The sequence below is a fragment of the Macrobrachium rosenbergii genome, chromosome 53, assembly GCF_040412425.1.
Source record: "Macrobrachium rosenbergii isolate ZJJX-2024 chromosome 53, ASM4041242v1, whole genome shotgun sequence".
NCBI classification, from domain to species: Eukaryota; Metazoa; Arthropoda; class Malacostraca; order Decapoda; family Palaemonidae; genus Macrobrachium; species Macrobrachium rosenbergii.
This window is the reverse complement of record NC_089793.1, coordinates 49,268,505-49,291,280: the sequence shown is the minus strand read 5'-3', so window position 1 is coordinate 49,291,280 and position 22,776 is coordinate 49,268,505. Positions and strand designations below refer to the sequence as shown.

The 22,776-nt window shown below is 40.9% G+C and overlaps 1 protein-coding gene and 1 long non-coding RNA gene across 3 annotated transcripts in view; one reads left to right on the top strand and one right to left on the bottom strand.

Annotated features, from left to right (window-relative positions):
- The window catches only part of LOC136834442 (uncharacterized), a 99,859-nt gene that overhangs the window by 19,174 nt on the left and 57,909 nt on the right, over nt 1–22,776 (bottom strand). For both annotated transcript variants that reach the window (XM_067097040.1, XM_067097041.1), the window contains one exon: nt 1,825–2,001. In XM_067097040.1, the coding sequence (XP_066953141.1) occupies nt 1,825–2,001 (177 nt within the window). The remainder of the gene's footprint in view (nt 1–1,824; nt 2,002–22,776) is intronic.
- Nucleotides 10,369–15,489, top strand: LOC136834435 (uncharacterized). Its single transcript, XR_010851807.1, has 3 exons — nt 10,369–11,052; nt 11,196–11,345; nt 11,468–15,489. It is a non-coding gene; the product is annotated as an uncharacterized lncRNA (long non-coding RNA).

Sequence of the window (22,776 nt, the reverse complement as noted above, 5' to 3'; positions counted from 1 at the left end):
TAATAGTCACATCAAGGAAGTCAAGTTGAATTTGCATAAACACATAACACACTTATAGACACATGCAATTACACAAGGATATTCCTCCAGGACGTTTCAAGAAGTACGTGATCGAGAAGGTAACCGTCAAGTCTACTTCCCCCTTCGCATAGTCAACCAAGAAACACTATGACTTTCGTCGTCATCAGAAGAGAAGAAGAAAAATATTTATTCGTCAATTTCATAAATAATAGGGCGATATCCACCTAAATAGCATAGGACTGAGGACTGAGTAATAACTATGTAACTTGGATAGCAAATTATATTTTGTTTTGAAAGTGCATTTGAATATCTCATTCAATTTGATCGAAGAAATGATTGTTTTATATTCAGTTTAATGCTTTAGAGTTATCTTATAAGTTGTGTGATTTTCCTAAGAAGCATGTGTTAGGAGTCCTCGTAGATATATTATTTCTGCCTTAGTTTAGCTAGAGCTGCCGGAGTCAGCTGGGTAGCTGGCCGACATTATAATAGAAACGAGCCTATAATTGAATAAACTAAATACTTTGATATACGCACAAGGGCATACAGAAAATCACTGATAAAGACAGAGACAGCAAAAACAGAAAGACGTTAACAAAAAACTAAGTATAACAGATGCCGAGTTTAACCGTTCGTCGCCAGTGACTAAAAGTGTTTACCCGTACTGCGCTGGGCAAAAAGATGAACTAATTTAGATCTTGACCTCGCCCGGTGACTTCTCGCACACCATAACGTTAACTCGATAACAACCGTTGAACGAATTGCATAGACAATTAAACGTGAAACATTAATGGAAAAGGGAAGCCTATCTGGACGAAAATAAGGAAAATTATACCAGATTTAGGCATCGAACCCATACCCATATATACGAAGGCTCTGGAAGCAGAGTCAGTTAGAAAAGGGCATCCGGGCAGGGAGTGTGCGAGATGTGTGGAGAGGTGACTGTGAAAACCCAGACTTGTGAACTTATAAAATTTCTGAATGCCCATAGTACAAGTGAAATTCTAAGTCCACGAATTTTACGATGTGCCTTTAAGATAAAGACTCGGTCATTGCTACCCATTGAAAGGTGGAAAAAGTTATACAGTTTAAAGACCAAATAAATGTAATTAAGGGTAAACATAAATTTCATTTAACCAAAATTAATAAAAGAAGAACTTATGAAATATTGAAAGATAGCCGACATCTGAGCACGATAAGTGAAGCTCCAGCATAGTTAAATACCGGGCAACTTGTTCCTACGGAAGTGAAGGCAAACAGTATAACAGACAGTTCTAAGAAGTGCATGCCATCCCCATTACATATATATATATATATATATATATATATATATATATATATATATATATATATATATATATATATATATATATATATATATATATATATATGTGTGTGTATATATATATGTGTGTGTGTGTGTATTGTGTATATATATATATATATATATATATATATATATATATATATATATATATATATATATATATATATATATGTATTTATGTATATATATGTATATATATATATATATATATATATATAATATAATATGTATATATATATCTACATATATATCGCCATTCTAACAGGAAATATTCTTCCATATATATTAAAATAAAAAGCCATCTTAAATCATCATGTCTCGTTTTTTTTATTGGATTTACTCTATTGCCTAAACATAATGTTCATGTGCACTAACGAATAGTAAATGAACGTGTGCTGCCATGGGTGTTTTTTTTTTTTATTGAGAGGATCACTGCATACATGTTACAGAAACACACTTTCGTTACCCAGTCTTACCAATTTGAGCATAGCATAGGTCGCCATAGCGCTGTAAGAGAGAAGAATGATGTGAATGGCGTAGAGGACCAGATCCCCCAGGCCCAGCAATTCCCAGCATCCGGCCACTAGGATTAGTTCCTGTATAATCAGAAGGGTGCAGCCATGTGCCCAGGGCAAGGTCAGGCGCCACCGATCCTGGGTAAAACAGAGAAACATTATTTCAAAGTAAAAATAAATTTAGGAACGAATCAGTAAAAGCCTGCTGAATAAAGTAAGTTTTACTAAACTATGTAAATGCTTCTAATAAGATATCCACTCTCAAGATCTAAAAATAAGATCATTATGAGGGTAATCATGGTAAACTTTCATAGCTCCCAAAATTAAGAATAATGTTATTAATATTTCACTTCCACACAGACATATGCATAATTACAGAGGATCACCAGATTTTACTTTTTGTCTGAGAATTTATAAAAAGTTTCATATCCCAACCAGGACGTTCATCAAAACCACTGGTGCCTATGCTGACACTGTGCCACTCACTCATATCTTGCTCTCTCGGACTTACCAAATATTGACTTCGTGCCTTCCATCCCAACACTTCTTATACACTGATATGACAATACCTTCTCGATTTCCTTCCCCAACGCTTCCGAGCATCTGGTTTATACACATTTTCCACCAATCTATTGGTCTTTCTTTTCACATAACCAAAAAATCTCACAAAAGGTTTACCTGGGACAACATTTTTACTGCATACATTTTATAGTACGATATTTCTTACCATTTCAAGCTTCAATTTTCATTTAGTACGCAAACAAAGTTTCAGCAGCTACCTGTTTCTCGTAAATATTCTACACCCACGATCCGCTTCCATGGAAGGAGAATTAATTCTACAATAACTTCTTACACCCACATAACTGCTTCCACAGGTACTTCTCTTCTATTCAAGCTATGTGTAGAGATCAAGTTACCTTCTTCATTTATCCTGTTACATGGCTCCCTCTTCTTTTATTTTACTATTATCAAAATATTTTCTTCAGAGTGTCTATAAGAATCATACGGTTCTGGTCTTACATTCGAGATCATACAGTTTTCTCATTATTTCTGCCTTCCATTTATGCTTGGCATTATTTTTTGGCCAGCCGGTGCAGCTCCTCATATCTCATCATTCTAACTCACATCACAAAATAACGCTGTGTCGTTTAGTTTCTCGATCGTTTTCATTATTGAACAAATATGTTTATTATATATATATATATATATATATATATATATATATATATATATATATATATATATATATATATATATATATATATATATATAGTGTATATATATATGTGTGTGTGTGTCTGTTACACAAAAGAACAGAAGTGTTGGTAGCTGTGGCTTTACATCTTTCTCTCCCTCCCCTCTCTCTCGAGCGATCTGGCATTCCTCTGTCTCTCTCTATCAGAATCCTACATTTTTATCCAGTGTGTGTAAATTAAACGGTGTTTTTAAAAATGAAGTTTATTTGATAAATCTAACAACATGACAGGTTAAATGAAAGATATGATAATAGCAGATTATTGAATCACTTCCCCAACAGCATAAATCAGTCATAAATGATAATAATTGTGGGATTGTTCCCATTCCCCATCCAGTCACTAAATACTTCATATTATTTCAATGTCTGTGAGTCACCAGTTCACTTAAGTGGCTATATGACATGACTACCTATGGCTGTCCATGAAACATCTGTAAAGAGAGAAATTATCTCTCATTAATTCTGGAACCAACTTAACTCACACTCACAACATTGCATCACACAGAAATAAATGCTGAAAGAAACAACAAAATGATTGTCACTAAAATATAAGTACTGTTTAAGCTTAACACTCACCATACAGCAAGGGAATCTGATCCCAGAGTCCTTATAAGTCCTTTCTCACGTGGCTTTTCAAAATTGAACGAATGGCTTATCATAAAAGCTTCCGACACTTAACCTGTGAGCCACTGTACACAACACACAAACACACGAATGTCTTCTCCCAACACATCCAGATTCTGGTTATATCCGGGCAAAAGCTTCTAGAACTTTTAATAAACGTATTACTGACATAACTTCCTTTCCCAGGGCTATATCCAAGGGACTTTGTCCGGGGACTTCGTGCTGAACTCTGCAGATCATCAAGCATTCACCTCCCTTCTGGAATGCACTGAATTCCACAAAAATACTCCATTGTCTCACAGTGACACGAACAACAGAAACAGGGCTCGGCCGCCCCTTTGTGTTGACCTTGACACAAACAATGCCTATACAAGCTGCTTCACGATTCGCTGTCATTTGCATGCTTGGAGACTGCTTCTCCCTAAAACAGCACATGCGCCTGCATCTCAGAAAAATGGCAACCTCCATTATCACAATAATCAATAGCAACACAGCTAGAACACCAGGTAACACCAACTTATGAAGATGTAATAGTTTAATATAGTAAGTTTCTTCCTCTTCTTTTAATGCTGGTAACGTTGTAATCTCCTCTGCAGTCGGTAATTTCACCCTATTATGATGATGATGAAAATGTTGAAGATAGATATTTGTAGTCAAATTATAAATCCTCCTGCTGAGAATGATGTACTCTGTGAAGACTGCCTTGCATCCACCGTCAAATAACTGGGACCCCTCCAAAAGTAATGACGTAGACGAGATCTTGCAGACCTTCATGATTCTGCAGCTCCTACAAAAGACTGTTGCAGATGTTTGCATTGGCATCACCATGTAGTCATTGTGAACTGGCTTAAAACTATATTTTGTAGGTATCACGTCATGAGTCAGTTAAAAATCACAACCCCCCTTAAACTATATCTCTTAATGTAAACCCCTTATTTATAATCTACAGCTGAAGATTGGTATTTACCACCCAATATGTACATATAGTGCAGCAGATTGCTGTAAAAATCGTTCAGATAGTGAAACAAGCATGAAATTTGGCACAAACATTCCTAAGACTACGCTCTCTTAGAAAAGGGCGCTGGCCACCTGAAAATCCAAGATGGCGGCTATTTTTCAAAATGGCCGCCATCTATGTTAAGATTCACTGGTTTGGAAGCATCTATTGGATGGAATATGCCAGTTTTTTTTTTTAAACCTCGACTTTTAGGTTATAAAAATGTTCCATACCACACATTTTATTGAAAACCCTTACTAAATGAATTGTAACCAAGATGGCGTACAAAATGGTTGCCATAAAAGTTTTTTTTTTTCTATCCACAGCGCTAGCAGACATAGAGACCAACTGTTTTTATTTAATGGTATATTCATGTGATCAGACAGTTTAACTAATATGCTATTTTCAACTGAAATAGTAATGGTATGGTCACATACAACATTGTGTCTAAGACTGTAACCATAAAAAGAAAAGAAGAGAAATACGGACTAAACGCAACCAATCTATGTATAGGTCTCTCAACCTACACCTTTGAAAAATTCGAGGATAAGAAGGTAGGCATAGCATGACACGTTGGATGCTCAAGCTAGATTATCTACTGAAGAGAGGGCAATATTTATCTAGACTTCACATTTGCAAGTGCACAGAGCTGTGCAGGGAAGACCCAGCTTGTAGCACTTGCACCTTTCCCGACAGCCTGCTTTGCATCCACATTTGGTAAGCTGTTGGCAACTCTTGGCTAAGGGCGAGTTGGTTGTCCAGAGGACTTGCCATGCTTCACCAGACTTTGCCATCCCCACTCAGCAGGGTTCTCTGGCTGTGGCTGACACTGGGTGGCCTGCCCCACACACAACCAGCCTGGTACGCAGCACGCTTGGTGTGTTGGAGGAGAGCTCCCCTGGTTGGTGGAATGGCCTCATATGCCCTTTGTTTTCTGGCAAACATATCAAGTCTAGCCTCATCCACAGTGCCAGCAGTGCTGGATCTTTCATACATAAGTATGACAAACCTCTCCAGGACCTTCAGGTCACTCTCTTCCACTCTGAGAGGGTAGTGACTCAGTTTGGAGAACACAGTGGAGGCCTCTGGAAAGATGTTCCATGTCTGCCAGGCGGTCTTCTTGCCCTTGCTCCGGAAGGCTGACACTGTATCACAGCCTGTGAACGCATGGAAGAAGAGCATGCCATTCACCTTCTCCTGGCCCAGAGAGTTGCTTTGGTATTGCAGTGTTTGGTGGCACAGGGTTCTTTGTTTGAAAGGAAGCTGGTGAGATGTTTGTGAATGTGTCCGGCAATTCAGGCACCGACCTCACTTTCTCAGGTGCAAACTTTAGTTGCTGTCTTTCCTGTCCAGTGTTCTCCTTGGTGGGGTGCTGAAATATGGAGATGCTAGTTCCATGGAAGGAGGTAGTGGCAGTAGTTGCAGATGGGTTGTGGTCGATGTTGTCCATCACTGCAGTGGTGAACAACCCTTTTCGCAGTACTGGGGACAGACCACACCCTCCTCCACATATTTGCTAACTGTGGCATCTCCTAACTGTGCAGAGACCTCCAGTACTCTGTCATAAGAGATACTGAGGCCATACTGATGTAGCATTTCAACCAGGTTTCTCTTCCTGGTTTTGGCATAGACTGAGAGTCCCATGTAGACTGGGAATGGTGTTTCTCTGTCTTTGGAGTGTCTATGAGTTGTTGCTCCCTCTTTGTATCGGGGAGTAGCAGTTGAACTGCATGAGCTGTGCAATGGCCTGGTCTGACTTTGATGCTCCAAATCGTAACTGTGACTTGATGTCAGCCCCATGCTCAACCATCCCTACAAACTGGAGCAGGAGAGGAGGCACAGAATTTCGTACACAAGCCTCAGAAAATGTGCCATCAAACCGTGACTGATGATCAAGTATAGACTTTCTGAGAATATTTGCTGCTTTAGCAATGATAACTGCCTCTGAAAGATCAGATGATTGAGCAAGTGCTTTTCCCACATCCTTTTGAAATGCAAGTAATACATCTCTGCCAGATTTATGAGCCTCAAGTTCTGGAATTTCTGCCAGAAGTTTGTCTTTGAGTCTCGTGGAATTTACACTTGGTGACTCTACACCTAATTGTTCCAGACGTTGTTGGTAGAGGTGGCAAATATCTGCCAGCCGAAATGTGACTGGATCATCTGAACAAAGGTTGTTTTCAACAATGTATGTCATCAGTTCTGACAGAACTAGTGGATACACATCTGATTCTGACTCAGTGCTACCTTGGTCTTTCTCAAGGCTCCTCAGGTAGGACCTTTTTCTGTTGTAGAGGGCACAAAGACAGGCATGGTGATACTTAAACTCCTGTGCAATGACATCCCCACCAATCACTAAGTATCTCTGCACATTCACGCAATTTCAAGTCAAGGCCCTTAGTACTAGCCTGTCTGAGATCAGATGCAGGTGCCACTTTCTCACAGAAAATGCAAACTTCATTGTCATGACTGGTTGGCGCAGTTTTGCACGACTAGTCTCAGTGTTGCTGGTCTGGTTATTGGATTGTCGCTTGCACGGTCCAATTTAGTGTTGTTAAACAACAAGCGACAGTTCACATGGTATTTTGCTGCATTTTTCCTGAGAGTGGCCTCTATGCCATCACCTTCATCCAGCCTTGCTGGATCCATTATCAGTGGCATTTCATTAATTTCACTGAACATGGGAATGTTCCTTGCCAGCATTGTGTACCCATCATGGTCTAGGACATGATGACTTGGAGGTGATGTCAGTGCTCACCTCTTTTGTCCTTCTGACAAAGACAACACAAACTCCAGTTTGTTTTTCTACTGCTCAATATTGGATTGGCATCACATTCTGCCATGATTTCACTTTTGATTAAGGCCGAGGGGTTATCCTTTACCACCTTAAACAAAGCACACATTCCTGTATGGGATTCAACTAGGTTCGGTCTCCCTACACCTAGCCCGATCATTCATCCAGTGCCATTTAAGTCCCGTGTGATCTGTACACCATCCGGGTAAGTACATGAACCATCATGTACAGCCCCCATACCCTTGGCTCGGCTCTCCCGTGCTGGCACATCCTGTCTATTCAGGTGCGGCTATCTAACTATAGCTGGTCTGGGGCTGTTAGAAAGCATTTGGGACACTAAACTAAACTATACTACAACTACTAGTCTAAGACTACAGGATTAGTAAAGCTGGATTAGCTGGCACTGAACCCCATGCTGAGTTACACAGCAGTGATGTCACCAGTGTGCCCTGGTTGTGTGCAGACATACACTCTTTTACATTTATTAATTTTCCTTCAAAATTGATGAGTTATTCGAAAGAGATGGCCTCATTAGGATCTAAAACCACAGAAACCAAGATCCATGCTTAAAACGATAATTGTTGAACGGGCATTATTTCTCATTATAATTATTGTTTCTACCTTTTCTTGGCAGCCATATAGCCCCATATTTAAAGGTAAACTGTACTGGGAAGCTACAGAAACATAATATTCACAAGAAATAGTATGGAAGAGCTTTACCATATTGCTAGAAGCAAATACATGCCATTCTAGTGAAAAATTAGCCAAAATCTGTCGATACTGGCCGCCATCTTGGAATTTGGCCGCCATATTAAATTTTTTGCGTGGCCAGCGCCCTTTTCTGATAGAGGGAACTTTAAAGAGCACTTGTGCAAAATTTCATGCTTGTTTCACTATCTGAACGATTCTTATGAAATATGCAATTATCTGCTGCACTAATAGTCTCTATCCCCTCTTACATCACTACTGTGTTATTATATGTACTAGGAAAAGGCTTTAATATATAACTAAAAACGGTTCCTTATCGCTTGTTGGAATTTCAACAATTAACCTTCTGCCTGACAAATATACTCTTATTATCCCATAATATCTATATAAATCACTGCCTGTGAAAATTATGTTGGACCCACACTCGGAAGCTGCTCTCAGCAAAACTGGCTCTAACTTCCCTATAGGTAATATACCCTTCTGACGCTACTATTATCGCTTTTACTTGAGATATAATCTCATTTAACAAAGATTCGTTCTCTTTCTCAATATTCCAAACCGTGGTATGAACTGTAAAAAAACTATTGTCAAATCTAGGTCACCTCTAATCCCCTGAACAGTGAATTGTAACATATTATATGTATGTATATATATATTTATATATATATATATATATATATATATATATATATATATATATATATATATATATATATATATATATATATATATATATATATATATATATATATATATATATATATATATATATATATATATATATATATATATATATATATATATATATATATATATATATATTTCTCAAAACTTCAAACATTACATGAAACTCTGCGTTACTACCACATGACTTTTCCGGAACTCTACCCTGGTTTGCTACCTCAACTTCCAATGCCTCCACTCGCATTAGGCTTGTAACTGCTGCTCCGCCAACTGCTATGACCATTGCTGTCTCTCCTATAGCTAAAGCGACCACTGCTCTTTTACACCTCCTACTTCTACCACAAGAAATGATACAAATGACACAGATGATACAAAACCTTTGTGTCCAAAATAAACCTGTTAAAGAATTTGACAAATGGTAAATCTCCCCACCTGAAAACAGAGGAAAGAGATAAAAAATTTAAATAATTGCTTAATCCCGACAAAGAGAGAGAGAGAGAGAGAGAGAGAGAGAGAGAGAGAGAGAGAGAGAGAGAGAGAGAAAACGATAATAAATACCCCACCAAAAAAACCAAACAAACTCCAGTAGGGGAAAAATGCACAAATCCCTCATTTCCAAATCGCCTCACGCGGTCAAAGGTCGTCGGTCCAAGGTCGCTGATTCATCCCATCCCATCTCCGATCCTGAGATGTTATCAAGGGTGACTCGTCCGAGATATCAGATCCTGAGATGTTATCAAGGGTGGCTCATCTGAGATAAGAGTTCATCTCCCTACATGAGGTAAAAACGCGGTCAAAGGTCGTTGGTCAAAGGGCGTTGCCTCATCCCATCCTATTTCCGATCCTGAAATGTTATCAAGGGTGACTCATCCGAGATATCCGATCCTGAGATGTTATCAAGATTTTTCTCTTTATTACAGTTCATTTACGTAGAAGAGTATCGTTTTCCGTCCCTCCGGCTCTCTTTGTATAACTCCTTCACTTATTTCATCTACATACATGATGTTTATTTTTTCCTTTATTGACACTTTCGAGGCTAGTACGTGCACAAGATTATTGTTAATATATTTTTATTAATTTTTTTATGCTTTTATAGTTCATCTACGCAGAAAAGGACCGTTTCCCAACACTCATTCTCTCTCTCCCTCCCCCCCTCTCTCTCTCTCCCTCTCTCTCTTTGTATAACCCCTGCATCCCTTCATCAAACCAGACCCTCCCTCTCTTTTCCTCTCCTCCCTTCCTCTCCATCCAAACTGCGCCCAGCAGATTGACTCACACTCAGGTGTTCTACGATAACGTAATCATCGCGGCAAGTGGGCAAGACAGGACCCGTCTTGTGACGTATCACCTTATCGTCGTTTCTCTGTTCCATCAGAGTGACTCATAGTCAGGTGGCCTATGATAATGATAAGATTTATTTTCGGTTACAAGTTTGAGGAGGGAATGGCAGAGGCGCAAAAAGCATATAAGACAGTGACCGAATCCGACCTGAATCTGTATATCTGAGTTCACAGGAGAGAACGTAGTACCACTTGTGAAGAAACGCAGAAATGGAGAATCGTGACACACCCGATTTAAATACTCCTTCTCTGAGGTCCCATGTCATCGAGGAAGTGTATGATAACACTCCCGAAGAAACTGCCGCACTCAACGAGTTTATGAACCTCTGCTGTAAGTATTTATATAATTCCCCTTTGACAATACTGGTGATGACACTAACAGTAATAATAAACTTAACTGCCGGTATAACACGTGCCTATGATTTACAGCTTGAGTTAAATGGTGCCTTCCTTTTTCCAGACACGGCAACACCCGAACCCACCCACGGTGAATACCATGACGACGTGTTTAATGAAAGTCTGGGTAGAATCATGACTACTATCAGTGATAGTATTATCAGTGACAAAAACTTACATAACAATGTTAACACCTGGCCGTTATCTATTGCTGCGTTTAATTATATGACAACCTCCGTTTTATTTGCTTTATTCCTTTTTATTTTTTTCAGACACGTCAATACCCGAACCTGCCGATGGTGAACACAACCCGAGTGATAAATACGACGACCAGGCGTGTAACGAAAGCTTGGATGCAATCATGACATCTGTCAAGCCCCGCATTATCAATGTAAGTATTTATATATGACAAAAGTATCATCAGTGATGTTGGTAAAAGTAATAATAACTTTGATAGAAATGTCAATACCCGACTGATGTCCAACCTATAGACGAATCATTCTATTTAATGTTTTTTTCCTTTATGTGTATAAGTACCGGGGCCACCCAATGAACCCTGTAATGACGAACCTAAACCGGATACAGTGAGCAGCTCAGCCCCACAAGATGATGGGAATCCTTATGAAGAATTCATCCATGGACTGGACACTCTGGATCTCCCTGATGAAGAGGCATTGAATCCCGGTACATTTCAGCAGTAAATATAATTTCCGATCTGTGGGAAATAACACAGGCTACCCACATTTATGCATCACATACCCTTGTCAGCCCATTCCGTTGCCTTCATTATTTTACTTACTTTACAGACGTTTACGAGGAGGGTATCCTTTCGAAGAGATTTTTACCGGGATACCAACCCAGGACAGCACCAATGATCGAGCCCCTATGGGTGAAGTGTCAGTTCAGGAACGTACCGGAAATCAGGAAGCAACATCTAATATTTTCAGAGTACTAGAAATTGGGAGACGACAAGGGGGAGGTGGAACCGGACCTACGCTGAGTCTACAAAGACGTAGAGGTAGCAGAATAGTACATATTTTAGATTATTCAGGACCAGTAGGGTCCCATGTCGACGTGATGGCTGTATTACAACAAAGTGAGGATAGGATCACGTGGGACATGAATAAAACATTTAATGGTTTAGGGCTTTTAGGCACATACTCGGGCAACATTTACCTGTCACTTACAATCAGTCTTGAAAAACTAACAACCGACAGTTCTGAAACCAATAGCTTTTACTTAAATACTCCGGTGGTTCTTATAGAAAGGGAGAGGATCCATGAGCTATTTGACATGGCTCTCAGTTACCTCCCAGGCGTTTTAGAACAACACCTCGGGACGTGTGAAGGATCAGGATGGTGTATATATGCTCTGGAAAAATTAGTCGTAATTTATACGTGGCGCGGACTCACCAATATCCAAAATTATGCTGAGTATCCTAAAGGATTACGAGGCAGTCATCAGATTATGAATATACGCTCGGGCTATAACGGTTTGATGACCTGTCTGAAAGCGTATAAAATCCCAGCAAAGAAACCAGATATACGTAAGGATAACCTCACCCGAGCAGTGATAACCGATATTAGGAATGGAAATATTAACGTAAAGTGCGATCCCGAGACAGAAATAAATCTAGCTACTCTAAAAAAAATTGAGAAGATGAATGACTTAAACATTTATCTTTATAAACTATCCAAAATCTACACGAAGCCGGGCAGTGGAGATAAGAGGGGAAATTCATCTCGCTAACAGAGGAGCGAAGCCAACCAGTGAACGCCTAGTCACTACGACTCATCAGTGATGAACACACTGCCCTAGTCAGGGACATGACAGCGTTCGTGAATTCATTCTGTCATAAATTAAGAAGTTCAAAGAAAAATATTCATAGCCTGACATTATTCACCAGCCCCGAAATTCAACAGTCACACACACTAATGTGTAACGCCAAAACTACAGTGAAATACGCCGCCCCCAGGCAATTCAAATACTTTAAGAAAGTTCAAGCACTGCACAAGACAACTCACGTAGCCTTCCTCGATCTTGAAGCGTATAAATGTCAACCCTGACGCAGATGAAGATCCGAGACTTGTCACTAAGCAGAAGGCATATGCCTACTGCTATACCATCGTGGATAGTAGAAGTGGGGAAAATAAAGTTCGAAATAGTGAAGCGGGATGGAGGGAAATATTACCCGGCAAGGACGGGGAGTTTCAAATTCGTTGACAGTGGGAATATGATTACAGGGAGCCTGGCTAGTTTATCCTCAACTCACATCGCTCAAAATGGTTCTCTGGAAATCACCCGCATGCTATTATCCTGCTACCCCGATAAGGGTAAAGACCTGGTATTAAATTCAGGTAAACAATATGTGCCGTATGATTATGTAACGGGTTACGAAATTTTAAGTGAGTCGAGAATCCTACCAATGTATGCCTTCAATTCTAAGCTTTCGGGTGAGGAAATGACTATCGAAGGTTATGAACACGTAAAGAAGGTATGGAAAAAATTGCTGGATTACAGTCTCCTCTACTTACCCAGGGATGTGGGCTTACTCGCAGATGTTTACATGTCTTGGAGAAACGATACAGTATGTACGAGCAGTTTGGATTAGATCCTGTGCATTACCTGACTTCCACTTCCCTTTCCTTGGATGCTTTTTTGTATTCTTCGAAGGTGCAACTCCCGCTCATCAGCGATGGGAAGTTATATCAGTTAATTACTTCCAATATCAGAGGAGGGTTTTGCAGTCTAGTAAACAGACGCGCTATCGCCTCGAATCCATATGTTAACCCGCACTTCAAAGATCATGATAAATAGACACATACTGTATACTTCATGTGGATTTCACGTCAGTATACCCGACAACGATGTCCGAATATAAGTTTAAGTATACCTTTGTTTTACCAGACCACTGAGCTGATTAACAGCTCTAAGATACCCCTGGACGTGATAATGGAACTCGCAACTCCCGAATTAGAAGAGTTTATTAGAAGTGATATTACTACAATTGATTCACAAGGGGAATATGGATACTTTATACTTTTAGATACCAAATAGGTGTGGGATGATGTAGCGAGCGATACAGACGCTTTCCCGCTCTCGTTACATCATATGAATATAGGAGAAGAGCATGTATCCCAATATACTAGAAACCTATTAAAAAAAATGTAATATCAAATCCCCAAAGAGAATGTTAAACTTGTGGGTACGCACCTGCCTATGAAGAACCATTTAACATGCTTCCCACTATTACAAACTCTCGTGAAGCTAGGCCTTGAAATAGAATGTATAGAAAAATTTATAAGTTCAGGCAGGACGCCTACCTTAGAGATTACATAAAACAGAATGCAGCGCAAAGAGCCAAGGAAATAGACCCTGATAAGCGGAATACAGTTAAATCCTTATGAATGGACCTTTTGGTGTCACCATAAAAAATTCTCTGAATTATGCTAATAGAACATTGTAGTAACGAGTGAAGACAACCTGTTTAGAAATGTGTCCAAACATACGTATAGGTCGCTCGATAGGATTAATTAACAAGGAACGGTTCATTATTAACCATAGCTGCGAGACCGTACTGGCAGACTCTCCCATTTATATTGAATTTAGTGTATTAGATCTCGCTAAAGATAAAATGTATAAATTTTACTATAACGTATTGCGAGCACATTACAGGGACAGGGTACAGCTGCTATATATGGACACTGATAGCTTCTTTTTCACTTTAGAAACCGAAGATCTTATGCGCGAGTTGAAGGGACCATTGCATTCACATATGGACTTCAGTAACTTCCCTAAATCTCACCCGTTAAATGACTCCTCCAGGAAAGGAGATCTCGGCCTAATGAAAATAGAAACAGGGTCAGAGTACATCAGGGAGTTCATCGGGGCTAAACCTAAAGTATACTCATACCTGACTGAGACAAAACGCTGTAATATTTTGAAAGGTGTGCAAAGGTCGAAACAAAAAGCCATATGTCATGACCAGTATAAACTGCTCTGTGTCCATTAGAGGATAAACGTTTCTACCTTGACGTGTATAACTCATACGCATTTGGTCACCCTGAAAAAGAAACAGCTACACTTCAAAGAGAGCGATATGAGGCCATAACCCTCGATGACGCTGATGAGAGCGAGTCTCTCGAGTTAGAGGAGGGGGAGGAGGAGATGAGTAATCCAGTTAACAGAGATACAACGTGTTCAGGTCCCGCTATCCGTTGACGTGGAGGTGAACTCGATAAGGCAGCACAGAGGCTGAGGAAGAACAGAGACCCGCCCTTACCCTCTCCCTCTCCTCTCACTACTACTGCTACAACTACTATCCGTCCATCTCCTCAACCTGTCCTGGCCGGTCACTTCTCCCAACCCCTCAGGTTGCACCTTTCCCCTGGCTGCCCGTTAGAAAGGGGTGTTTCAGAAAACGTAAGTCCTACAGTAAAATGGGACCCATTAGGAAAAAACGTAATGCCTTAACCAGTCCATCTCCTCAACCTGTCCCGGGTCCATCACGTCTCCCTACCCCTCAGGTTCCACCTTCCCCCCGGTTGCCTGCTATAAAGGGATATTCCAGAAAGCGTAAGACCAACAGTAAAATGGGGGCCATTCAGAAAAAAACGTAATGCCTTTATCGTGTTTGAAGTGAGAGTGAACGGTGTCGGCAGCGAGGATGACAACGAAACTGATACCGATCTTGAAGATTTCATGGATGACACTTTCATTTGGTAAATAATGTATCCCCCTGCCACGAACCTTCTATGTAAATAAAATATTCACTAACATTTTCTTTGTAAATAATAAATTTATTATGTGACGACTATTCAGTGCATATAAAAATGTACCCTTTTGTAATGTCTATGCTAAGTGAATAAAATATTTGCTAACGTTATTTTGTGGCCTTTCTCTTCATACCTTTGTGAGTGTGTGTGTGTGTTTTATAATGCGCGTGAATAGCATTTATGATGTAGTGTCACTGGAACCTTAGAGATGCAAGCAACTCCTTTCTCCGCAGAAGCAGTGAATCTATTTGCAAATCCGTCCCGAATTATTGTAGCGGGATACAGCAACTCCCGAACGAGCGTAATTTGTCAGAAAATAATTGAAAAGTATGAAGAGAAGTTCCATACTACAGTATACTCGACTGCGGGGTAAATGAACATCCATTACAGAATCATCCATCTACCGGGAACAAGTTCAGGGTTGGTACAGATAATATGAAACCCTTTTGAATATACCGATCAAGGGACAACTGATAAGGGTCTGTTATATGTTCTTGATGACTGTTTTCTAGAAGCGAACGATAATAAACACGTCACAGAGGCGTTTACCGCTGGACGGCATTCGCCAATCTCCGTCGCGTTCATAATGCAGAATATATTACCAGTCTCAATTGATCCCATTACATTCTAATGAAGAATAGAGACATAGGCCAAACGAAAACTTTGGGCCGTCAGTTAATCGGACGTCAGAAGCGGGGTGAATTCTTGGAGATGTATAAGGCGTTATCCCGTAACCAGTACGGTTCTCTACTGATTGACCTGGCAGCCAGCATGCCTGATAACTTCTTACAGCTCAGGACTAATATAATATAACGGGTGAAACCGAATATCAAGTCATCTATCAATGGTGACTAAAAAGCAACTGCGGGTACTGAAGAAGTTATATGGAAATGTTAAACACCCTGACAGTTTTAGCGGTGTAAATACATTAGCCAGGGATGTGAGACAGGTTGAGAAGAATATAACTAGAGATGATGTTAAAGACTTCCTACACAGCCAGCCCTCTTATACTTTACATAAAGTCACTCTGAAGAAATTCCCTAGAAGAAAAGAAAGGTCTTATCTCCGAAACCTCGAGTTATCGTCTGAAGAAATTCCCGAGAAGAAAAGAAAGGTCTTATCTCCGAAACCTCGAGTCATCGTCTGATGAAATTCCCGAGAAGAAAAGAAAGGTCTTATCTCCGAAACCTCGAGTCATCGTCTGAAGAAATTCCCGAGAAGAAAAGAAAGGTCTTATCTCCGAAACTTCGAGTCATCGTCTGAAGAAATTCCCGAGAAGAAAAGAAAGGTCTTATCTCCGAAACCTCGAGTCATCGTCTGCAGAAATTCCCGAGAAGAAAAGAAAGGTCTTATCTCCGAAACCTCGAGTCATCGTCTGCAGAAATTCCCGAGAAGAAAAGGAAGGTCTTATCTCCGAAACCTCGAGTCATCGTCTGAAGAAATTCCCGAGAAGAGAAAGGTCTTATCTCCGAAACCTCGAGTCATCGTCTGAAGAAATTCCCGAGAAGAAAAGAAAGGTCTTATCTCCGAAACCTCGAGTCATCGTCTGAAGAAATTCCCAAGAAGAAAAGAAAGGTCTTATCTCCGAAACCTCGAGTCATCGTCAGCAGCGATCTGGCTATGTCTAAACTCGCCCCTTCTAACGAGGCTTATAAATATCTTTTAATAGTCATCGATCAGTTTTCATTCCTATCAAGATAAAGGATGGAAATACTATTATAGGCAGCGAACGTTAAAGAAGGTTCTCGAATCAGAAGCTTTTTTGGGGGTATCACGTTTAAATACGGATGAAGGCAGGGAATTCTTTAACAAACAGGTGAGGGAATACCTGAACGGTAGGAAAATAAAATAATATAGTGTACATTCGAGGAAATTAAAGCGGCGATAGCTGAAAGAGTTATGAGAACACTTAAAAGTAAAATATATAGATACTTAACTCACAACATACAAATAAATATGTTAATGTGCTGCAGGACATAGAGGATTAGGGGGCGGGCAGACCCCGAAACAAGCTCACACGTTAGTGGGCAGAGAAGATATAAACCGACAGTTTTCCAGAATGTATATGAACGGATCACCGTGGAAAGAACCCAACAGTTTCCTTCTGAAGGTTGGTAGTGTAGTATGTATAGCGGATGAGAACAGGAATGTATTATTTAGGAAGGGATATACCTGCCATGCAGAACACTTACGAATTATTTGCAATAAGGGAAGTTGACAGGAAACAGTATCCTACAATATATTATTTAGAGGATTTGCAAGGAGAGCCTATTAAAGGGGTATTTTACAGAGAAGAATTAATCCCTGCCAACCTGCCGGAACTCTACGACATCGACATTTTAAAAAAGAGGAAGAGAGGTAATAGGACGCAGTACTGTACATCGTTGAGTGGAGGGGCTGGCTGCCCGAAACAATTTAATTCCTTGTTGGATGAGTCTCGGCTTGTACGGGTATGAGTCAACCCAGTAAAGACCCTTAATATATATAAAAAAATAAGGATTTCATTCTATTTATATCGTGTCTTTCACCTCTGGATAGGGACAGAGTAATTTCTGCATTAGGAAAAGAATTTATTACTACTATTTCAGAAGTTTTTAGAAACTTCCTTAAGGGGAATTTAACGCGGGATAAGATTCATGTGAAAAGACTCAGAAGGTGCAGGAAGGAGATCCGTGAAGTCTCCTTGAAAAAGACTCCATTACTGAAGAAGAAGAAGAAGGAGATACTTAAGAGTAGAAAAGGTGGCGCGATTTTATCTGTATTACTTCCCATAGTTGCAGGATTAATAACGAGTCTCTTTAAATAATAATATGAAGGAATTCTATCTGCTTCCGAGAATAATTTACGAAAGGTTAATTAAAGAAAGAGGTGAAAGATCAGTAGAGACTGGTAGTAACAGCGGCAGTAGTAAAGGCGGTGGTGATGATAATAGTGATAACTGTGATATGAGTGAATTTCTCAAACCGGTTCCTCTCAACATTTACAAAGCGAGGGATATACGTGAAGTTCCAACGGTGGTTAAATCTTTTACACCTCCTCCTCTTTCAGTTGGTAAAACGAAGAAAACTGCTATACCTTAAGCGCGATTAAGCAGTGCGTCACTCAGGATCGTGGAAATCCATCCTTAAGTAATATCATTCCTATATCGTTTAATGAGAGTCAAATCCCTTACGCCACTGGTATAATCGAATATCTACGAAACTCGGGAACTGTCAAGTGGGACGTTGAAGGTAATTTATTAACCCCCCTTAACGGATCAAACATTCTTAAAATTGTAAAAGACTTTTTTTAGGAACTAAAAGAACTAACACGTTGAACATACAGGATTATCAATACTTGATTAACATAGCGGGTATCAAGGAGTGGTTGATAAGAAATAACGCGTTAAAAAAACAGTTGAATATCTGGCAAGGGCATAAACGTGGTGCGGGAAAAACAGGGCATGTAACAAGGAGGAAGAGATTAGAAAATGTTTCGTGGACCTCTTATAAGGAGCTTTTGCGAGGAAACGAGATATAACAGGAAGGTGGTCAACACCTGTCCGGACACGTACACTCGGGCGGTGGGGATACGTACAGTATGTTTACTACGGATGAGTCAGAATGTGGTTGGGGAGGAGACTAATGATGCGGCAACACATGCCACCTTTAACATGCTTCAGCATGGTGAGGTGCAGTACAGGCATGTGGAACCGTATATACACAGCAGTCAAGTGGCAGGAAGAAGTGCTATTATTATAGTAGTAATCCGAGATGGAGAAAGGTTTGCCGTGTAAACTCATCTTTGGTTCCTTATCCGAACCTTGATTCAGGTCAAGATCAGCCTGTCTGGTCACCGTTACAAATTCTGTAACATGTCGAAGGATACTGCTGAATTGTATCCATACGGAGACGTCGCAGGACTTAGGTATTCTAAACCAGGAGTGAGCTATGCCGCTGCCAGGGACCGGAGTGAGGAAGGCAAAGCTATATTAGATCAGCAGCTGACATTCGTCGCCAGGGAAAAAAATGCAGGAGGTTGATCTGCCGCTCATCGCTACCTTGGTAACGCAATACGGTATTGGTAAACCAGTGGAAGTGAACGAGTACGCGCAATGTAGTATTAAACATTGCAGCAAGAAGGAACATGTGGAACATGTGGAAAAGCTTCGCAAGGATACGGAAGATCAGAGAATCGTCAATTTCTTTACGTCAGTGAAGAAATTAAAAGAAGAGTTGTTATGCAATGAGGAGAATAACCATATGCGATACGTCCTCTTTCCCACGGGAATAGCGAGGGGCGGGGCGGGGCGGGAGAGTGGATGGGGTGTGGCTGGATTATTACATGTCGGTACTGTTATCGTTTAGTGAAGAGATGAAGTTATGCGGAAAAACAGTCTGATTTTAATCAGGAGAGAGGTATTAACTGAACTCGAAAATAGAAATGTGAATACTGTATATATGAGGAAGCCGATCTCTCAGTTGAAACAGTTCGATTTGCTGGTAGACTCTCCTTTCTCAGGAAATGTAGAAGTGAGCAGGGACGTTTGTGGTGCTAATAGAGAATGGGTGCCGTAATCTATCGCAATGTAAATAGCTTGTTATTATCATTGTTATTAACATTTATTGTTATTATAATTAATATCCTATCTGTTAATCATACCGCCATAATGATATAGTAATGAATAAAGAGTTGCCAGAATAATATTATTTCATTACTCCTTGAGAAATAGTGAGTATACATACATACACATATAACAGGTAAAGTGTGTAGTGACCGCAGTTCGCATCAAACATGGCTAGTGATCACACATTATACGTGAGCTGCCCAAAACGACGACTGAGGGACGTAAACCACGTCCTCAGTTCATGGCCGCTCACGGGAGGAACAAGTGACTGGCCCTTCTCTTCGAAGGCCCTCCACACCTTGGCCTTGTCCTTGTAGGCTGTGAGGCCCTTGTTATAAATAAACTCGGCCTCGGTCTCCAGCCACTCGCCAACAAGCCTCTCGTTTTCCTCCGAGAGGATCACTGACGGGTTCTTCTTCCGTCCCTGACCTGTAGGGCCATCTAGGCCATCTCCTTCAGGAGTGCCTTCGGTGTCGTCGTCGGCATCCCCCTCGTGGGCGTTGTCGTCGGTGGCGGCGGCGGGGTCGCTCTCGTAGATGAGGGCAAGCTCCTCTTCCTCCTCCTCTAGCTCGCTCTCCGTCACGAGCTCGTCGGCCTCAAGCTGCAGCACCACAGCATCGCTGCCTGATGGGGGACCATCAGCTTCAGAAGGCTTTGTGTAGGGAGCAACTCCAGCTGCCAGGGCTCCTGGAGTTCTCAGGGCCCCTTTCCTGGTCCTCTTCAGCATGGGTCCTTTGGGCATATTGGCTGCAGTGGACGGCGAAGATGGAGGCGCTGACGGAGAGAGCAACAGGATGCTGGCCGGAGAAGCACTGACCCGGAAGTGCGCCGCCTGTCCCTTTTATCCCATGTCAAAGCGTTGCCACATCTCCGCGGTTGCGGGCGATGCGGCAGCGTTGCCGCGTCTACTCCCACTCCATGCTGACAGCCACGCGGTGCCCTGGGGCAGCGTGGGCCCCCAGGTAAGGCCGTGGCGGCTGCATGGTCAGCCCACGGCTGGCGCCACGCTGTGTGGGTCGGGCCACGCTACCTGACAGCTGACTTGGCCATCCACGCAGGGTTTTGAGCAGGTTGAAAAGTTCGTGGCCCCCGCCGCACGCCCGGGTGGTCCGTAACGGTTGCGCCGCATGCTGCCGCACTTACACAGTACTTACGATACATTTACGTTGTATTTGCGTTGTGTTTACATACTTTCTGGCTCCGCCCCATTCGTGGCCGTGCATGGGCATGCGTGCCTTGATACGTGAATATGTGAACATAGCATTATAGTATATAGCGGAGAATGGCGGGTATCATCGCAAATGTGCCGGGCACCGGCAATAACATTCCTGTACCCTCATACGTTGCCAGGTTATCTGAATTATATCCGAATGTGAACAGACGGAGAATTATCGAAAGTTCGATTAACTCGAAGGAGAGAGCTGATTTCATGCCGAGTAATGTATCCGTAAACCAGGTTCTATCTGACAGGTATATCGAGTTTCGTATCAACGGTGTTGTAGGTTCTTTCTTGGACCTGTCTAGCATTGTGCCAGAATTATGTCTTAGAGTGTCTAGGCAGGGCGTGAATTTAGCAGCTGATCAAAATATAGCGTTTGCCAACGGAATAAGTAATACTCTTTTTAAATCCGTATCGGTATTTTTGAATGAGAAGTTTGTGGAATCCTGTCCAATATTTCACTATCAATCGTATATCAAACTGTTAAAAAATATAAAACCCACTTCGATGGCTACATTAGGACGGAGTGCATTTTTTTTATGACGATTATAATGAGGGTTTTGGTATAACTAGAGCATTCTCAGCTAATAATGACATGGCGACTCTTACATCGGAAGGTATACAGTACATACCTACTTCCTGCTGGTCCTTGATCTAGCGAGTATTGACATGTATTTACTAGATTCGGTGAATTTGAGAATTAGGTTGGAAATGGCTAATAACAGCTGGATATAAATGGAGGGTTGAACCAGCTGGATGTGGAGAAGGCAAAATTATGGATTGATAGGGTTACCCCGCTGCACTATAACGCCATGTCTGCTTTAAATGAGGATTTATCAGTTAAACCGTTACACTACAGTATGTATTCGATAAAACATTGTATAAAACGTACATTATGGGGACAAATGAATCATCTATATTAATCGATCAGGCATTCGGAACGTGTATTCCCGAGAAGTTAACAATTGCCTTGTTGATATGAGGAATTTTTTGGGAGAATATACCAGAAACGGGTTCTATTTCGAACATTGTGAGTTAAGTAATGTACATATCACCATCAGTGGTAACACTATATTATATAATATTCAGAGTACTTTCCCCGGGGGAGTAACGCAGTTGTTTTACGAATCGCAGAAGGCAATTGGAGCCGAACTTGAAATCATGATTTCTTACAATGCTTTTAAGAGGGGGAGATCTATTTTGTGTTTTAGTTTCACAATCGAGGATATGGAGGAGGATTCACTGCCTGTCGGAATGTCCGCTAGTATGAGAATAACCATAAATTGGCAAGACCTGTGGCAACGCCTCATGTAGTGATGCTTTCCGGAGACACGAAAGGTATTTTATCGATTGATTCTGATAGGATAATCCAGTATGACGTTAGAGGGTGAGGGAGATGGATACTAGAGAATTAGAAATATCTTTGAAATATTCGTTAGGGCCGTTAAATAGTTATTTAGGAATATTCGCTTCAGATGATGTAGGCGGATTTATTTGGCCGTTGAATAGAGATAA